The sequence below is a fragment of the Rhagoletis pomonella genome, unplaced genomic scaffold, assembly GCF_013731165.1.
Source record: "Rhagoletis pomonella isolate Grant_MI unplaced genomic scaffold, Rhpom_1.0 Rhpom_scaffold_00002, whole genome shotgun sequence".
Taxonomy (NCBI): domain Eukaryota; kingdom Metazoa; phylum Arthropoda; class Insecta; order Diptera; family Tephritidae; genus Rhagoletis; species Rhagoletis pomonella.
In genome coordinates, this window is record NW_023458556.1 from 80059993 (window position 1) to 80066348 (window position 6356).

Sequence of the window (6356 nt, forward strand, 5' to 3'; positions counted from 1 at the left end):
TTAGCTGGAAAAAAACTGTGCACCACCCTAATGTAAGTATACATACATGAGAGCGTTTCCACAGAATGCTCAAACAAGACCGAGAACTAAAATGTTTATAAACATACATTTTTTAATGCAGTTTTACAAGGTGGAAAGTCATGCGTGTCGACCTTGTAGGCAAGAAGTGTAGGGAAGTCAGCAGGGTAGGCAAGCACGCACGGTGAGCGAAATCGCGGAGTTGACGTTTCGCTCTTATCGAATTCACTTTTTCGTATTTTTACTTTGAGTTCGCAATTTACTCTGCTTTAAAAATAAGGACGAAAGAGTTGTACAACGAAAAAGTCATCGTGTAAATGCACGAGGATTTTCGTGCAAAAAAGGGTGAAAAGTTATCATGTAAATTGGCTCTATTCAAGGATCCCAGGCAAAGAGAATTTAACGGTACATTTTTAGTCTGTTTCCTACCTATGTCGTAATCATACGTTCGCGAAGGAAACATGATTTTTTACCTTTACTTCGCATTGAGTGCAAACAAGTGCCTAAAATAACACGATTAAATCAAGTTGAGGATTACAGGTAACAAGATCAACGGAAATAAGGTCAATTGACACTATTTCGTATACTGGTGCGAAATAAAGTCAATTGACATTATTACCTTTTCAAAAGCGAATTAAAATCCATTGACATTATTGCTCTTTAAAACATTAAATTTGCGCAGCGCTGCGCTTCGAATGTCCTTATGTATAATCGCCCGATGATTCCGAACATCGAGTTAATTTTTTATTCCATGAGTAAGTTTTTGAGATATTTTCAATTTACCGTTATTCAGTAGTAGTTGCTCCGGTCCAGAACCGCTATATGGTTTGCTGCTGCTCCGCCGCAAGCTTTGCTGCTCCGCCAAAAGATGTCGCCGTCGTTATCCAAGTTCAGAACCCAGATAAAAGCCGCAAGATGTCGCTGGTGACAAATCTGAGTCCAGAACCGGAACCGATCACAGGGTATTCCGCTGATGGAAATCCAAGAAATCCGATACAAGGTGGTTTATATGTCGAAAATTGGTAAGGTGTATTGGTATACACAGTGGCGGATTTAAATATTTGCCGCCCCTAGGCAATTCATAACTTGCCGCCCTTTTTTCACGAAAAAAAAAATATATATATATATCAAATATGATTGTTATTGTCAGTGCTTTATTACAATATAGTTCGTTAATAATGAAATACATAACGGAATTAACAAATTCGACATCAGCATGGATAAGGTATTCAACAAAAACCCTCTTTCAAACACTTCTTTTTCACAGTTCTTTACGTCTTGATTTTTCAGCTGCGAATTCGCGGATAATATCTTCACAATCGATAGATAGAAATGATTTCAACGCACGCTGTCGATGTCCAGATTGACTGCAATGGAAAACATATTTTTCCCAGCGATTGGTCGATCCCGTGAAAAAAGTATAAACGCTTTGCAAAACTCCGAAATAAGCAGAAGCTTCTGTACAACTTTCAGCTGCATGTGTACCAGCAAGGTTAACATTATGCCCACCACATGGTGCATAGTCTGCGTAATCGTTGATTTCTTTTATTCGAGCTTGAAGTCCGCTGTAGATTCCAGACATGTTTGCTGCAGTATCATAAGATTGCCCTCTACAATCCATAATATCTAAATCTAGTGACATCAGTCCGTTGTATACTTCAGCGAACAATTCTTCACTTTTGTGACCTGGATTTTCTATGAAATGCAGAAATCGTTCCACAGGTGATCCATCATCTTTAACGTATCTATTAACAAAGGCTAGTTGATCAGTATGATAAATATCTGGTGTTGAATCCACAATAATGCTGTAATATTTAGCAGTACGCATTTCTTCTATTATGGTTTGACGCACTTTGTCTGCCATAATTTCAATGAACTCGTCGCAAATGGTTTTAGATAAATAGCTGCCAGTACCTGACCCTTTATTTCCATACTCCACTAAGTCTCATGCGTCCGTCAGCCATAATTAGTAAATAAACGTTGCAATATCGCTTATTCTCATTTCGATCTAGAAAAATTCAAATATTGAATAATTGAGCTCACTTCATGCATGCTGCAAAGTTTTGTAGAGAAATATCAAACGAATTAGAGAGTTTGGTGATGTCCGCTTAACCTTGCTGAATGTTTGTTTACATTTCAGGTAGTTATAAGAAAAATACTTCTATGAAATCACGCAAGCATACCTTATTTCGTAACATTCATCGGGTACATGCATCTGTAAAACACGATGTATTCTGCACTGAAATGCTTTAGAGGTTTGGACAAGTAGAATCCAATTATCAGGACATTGAAGTAGCGCTATGCGAGTATACAAAATAAAATCGCTCATCCGGAAGATTTTTTGACCTCGCGCAAGACAAACAGAAGACCATACACAGATACACTGCCTAATTTGACATACGACGGAAGCTGACCTTCAGATTATTCACGTTATGATACACTTATGAAAAACTGGTGGGCTTGGAATCAAGAATTTTCTCGAAAATGCACGCTCGTTTTTCGGCAGTGTTGTCAAGTGTGGTAACCTTTTAGATGATTCTCGTTCTCGGGGCAGCGTGTCGGCTGTTTCTTTGCGTCACGCGCAGGCGCGCTGTCAGGTTTCTAAGCCGCGTGAATGAAAGTTAAATGGAAATTTCAACGACTGCTATACTAAGGAAAAATTCGCAGCGTAATTCAAATTTTGAATTGTATAGAATGAAATGAATCATTAATAATATTTTACAGACACAAACACAATTTCAAGTGCAGCTGAATCCAAATAAATTTTTTTCTTTTAATTTAGCTGTCTTAAATTTTGCCGCCCCTTAATTCTGCCGCCCTAGGCTTCAGCCTATGTTGCCTGTACGATAAATCCGCCACTGGGTATACATATATACATACCAGGGATTGGCACGTTAAAAACGGAGGATGAACGAACACCACCGCAAAGCGTGCTGTCTTGCAAATACAGCCACCACAAGTGAACGATGCTTATAACAGCTCATACTGATATTGACTTCGGCAAATCTGTACTCCGAATGATCGTGCACGAAACCAGCAACCGCCGTATTTGATCGACTGCCAAAAGCACGATACTGCTTTGGACGGTTGCCGAAAGCGTGACAGCTTATGTGAAAGACTGGCGAAGGCAAGATGCCGCAGTTAGCTAACTTGATTTGTTGCAGAAGTCAAACCGCCGCCTTTGGTTTGTTGCTGAAGGCGCGTTTGACGTGTTGCCGAAGTGATGATACTGTAGTTCAAAAACATTCAAAGACACTTGCTTGTTTGAAATGAAGCATTGATATGTACATACATACATACTTACGTACGTATGCACATTCACAACTAGCCAGCAGTGAGCAATGCAATTGAATGGTAGACGCGCTATAAATACATACATACATGCATACGAGACGATAAATTACCCTTTACCACATTCGTCGTCATTTCAGCAACAAGTCGGATGATTTTCAGCAACAAGTCAGATGATTTTCAGCAACAAGTCAAATGGCTTTCAGCAACAAGTCAAACGACTTCTGCAACAAATGATGACTCTCATGTTTTCGGAGCCGTTCAACTGCCACGTTTGCTGGTTTCGTGCACGATCATTCAGAGTACAGATTTGCCGAAGTCAATATCAGTATGAGCTGTTATAAGCATCGTTCACTTGTGGTGGCTGTATTTGCAAGACAGCACGCAATGCGCTCGTGTTCAGTCATCCTCTAATTTCGTTTAGGTATCGATACTACTAAGCCACCGCCGCTGCTCAGTCATACAAAGCAGCGGTATTGAATGAGTATGAACAGTTGACGATCAACCAATGCCAATCCCTGATACATACGTATTCTCATACATACATCTATATGCAAACGTACATACATACATATGTATATACATATATAGATGTTCCACCCCTAGAAAAGTGTGTTAATGTTCACATAGTTAATTGCTAAGTATTTAATATGTATGTGTATATATACATATATATGAATGGAAAGGTCTGTTGATGTTGAAAACAAATAAAATTTAATTTGAAATAAAATAAAGTGTTATAATTACTTAATTATTTTTATTTATTAGATATTTAATGAAGAAATAAAGTTTCTTAATATTATTACTTTTTTTTCAGCATGTATCATAGAATTTTTATGATATTTACAAGTATTTATATTTGTATTTTTAATATATAAATTCTTTAAATTTGGACAATTTAAATCATCTAAATTATATAAAATAATATCGTATCCGAATAAACGTTGAATCCATCTGATTTTCTCGAATCCTTTAGCATAGAATATATTATTTTTTCTTTTCATTAATGAATGGATATATTCAATAACAGTCATTAAAGTCGAATCTAGGGTTGCCAGATCCTTTTACCGAAAAATCAGTACATTTCGTGGAAAATCGCATTTATTAACAGCACATTCATTTTTCTACAAAATAAAAACATACCCAATTTTATGAAATACTTATAGTGTTTTTCAAGTAATTTTTTTTTATAAAAATATTGTCCAAGCTTTTAATAGAAATAACATATTTGAAATATAAATAGAAATAGAATATTAAAAAATCAATACTTGAACACCTGTTTGAGTCACTGTATACAACGTACAAGAATTTCTTTGACAGCTTTAGTTTACATGTACATGTTTCATATACTTTTTCACGAGCGATAAAATTAAAAAATATAACTGAAAGTTTCACTTTACAAACGTCTTAAATAGTTAAGTATGTGTGGTATACAGTTTAAAACTTAGAATCCAACAAAAAAAATTGATATTTTTAACTAAGTGTATTTATACTTTACTTAAAAATATATGCATGAGATCATTTATAAATATTTTTCATTGCTAATCGTACCAGCGATTATTTTAGCCCCTTCTTTACTTTTTAAAAATTTTAAAAATTCCTGGCATGACAAGTTAAAGTTATTTTTGACTATTAGTTCACTTTGTAACGTATCCATGGCCAGCCTGTTTCTCTCTTTCCTCCAACACGTAACCATTAAACTAAAAATTCGTTCGGTAGCCGCATTTGAATGCGGAATAGAAAAAATGAAATAACATATGAACTCTACATTCGGAAATGTTCCACTGCTTAAAAATTCCATCCACTTTCTTTCTACCGATTGATTTTCATCAACATTACTCAAAAAAGTCTTGAGTGCAATAAATTCATCAAATAAGGCATCGTTGTCAATATTTTTTATTGAAAATGCGTTGCATATTTCAACGATTTCACGAAATTAAATTTCTGGACTTAGCCTAAGGGCAGCTAACTTCTGAAATTTATTATTTTCAAATTGAAAATGATTTTCAATGTATGAAATAACCGCGGATAAAAATGCATCCGCTCTCTTTTTGAACAGGCGAACTTCATCTAAGTCATCACATTCGTTGCAAACCTTTTCAGCAATGGCACCATAAAACTGTTGCTCTTTTTGTTGAGATAATCTATTTCGTAAATTAGTTATTAATTGATAAAATTCCAAAATGACTAATTCTGAGTTTTCTTCTAATTTTTTTATAGCATACATTAATGTAGTCCCTACATTATGCAATAATCCGAGATACGACTCAGAAGTTTTATGTTCAAAAAACTTTTTAAGAATATGGGAACATGAATCTTGAGATAAAAAGTAACATTTAATCGCCTTGAAATTTTTATACAGCCGCTCAATTGCCGGTGTCATACTAAGCCACCTTGATGGAACATGTCGTAATATTTCGCTCCACTGTATTTCACAGAACTCAAACATTTCTTTGAGTTCGGCCGTTTTTTTGGTTGATGAACTGAGTTCATTAAAAACTTTAATTAAAATGTACTCAAAGTCAAAGTACAACATTTTTAAAGAATTTTTAAATGAGTTATTTAACATATGGCACAAACATCCAACAGCAATAAGGTCCTGGTTTTCTTTTTGCAACTCGACGAAAACGCTTTTTCGGCAACCAAAATTTACATTCGCATTATCGGCACAAAACCTCGATGCGGCGCTTAGATACAAATTTTTATACCCGAGCGCACTTGTGCACAAGGGTATTATAACTTTGTTCACATAACGGTTGTTTGTAACAGGCAAAACGAATCGAGATAGACATAGACAAATGTATACATAAATGATCAGAATGAAAAGAGGAATCGATTAAGCGGTGACTGTCTGTCCGTCCGTCCGTCCGTCCGTCCGTCCGTCCGTCTGTGCACACGATAACTCGAGTAAAAATTGAGATATCTTAACGAAACTTGGTACGTGAACTTCTTTTGGGCGTGGGACGGATCGTATTGAAAATGGGCGAAATCGGATAATAACCACGCCTACCTCCCATATAACGGTAATTTTAAGAAATACGAAAACT

General features: G+C 35.8%; 2 protein-coding genes across 2 annotated transcripts in view; both read right to left on the minus strand.

Annotated features, from left to right (window-relative positions):
• Nucleotides 1-6356, minus strand: part of LOC118734102 (dopamine D2-like receptor) — a gene marked incomplete at its 3' end in the record, with an annotated part of 499124 nt that overhangs the window by 12163 nt on the left and 480605 nt on the right.
• On the minus strand, nt 1172-2020 carry LOC118755147 (zinc finger MYM-type protein 1-like). Its single transcript, XM_036490001.1, has 2 exons — nt 2011-2020; nt 1172-1956 (listed from the first exon to the last, which is right to left on the minus strand). The coding sequence occupies exons 1-2, from the start codon at nt 2018-2020 to the stop codon at nt 1280-1282; spliced, it is 687 nt and encodes a 228-aa protein (XP_036345894.1). The 3' UTR covers nt 1172-1279.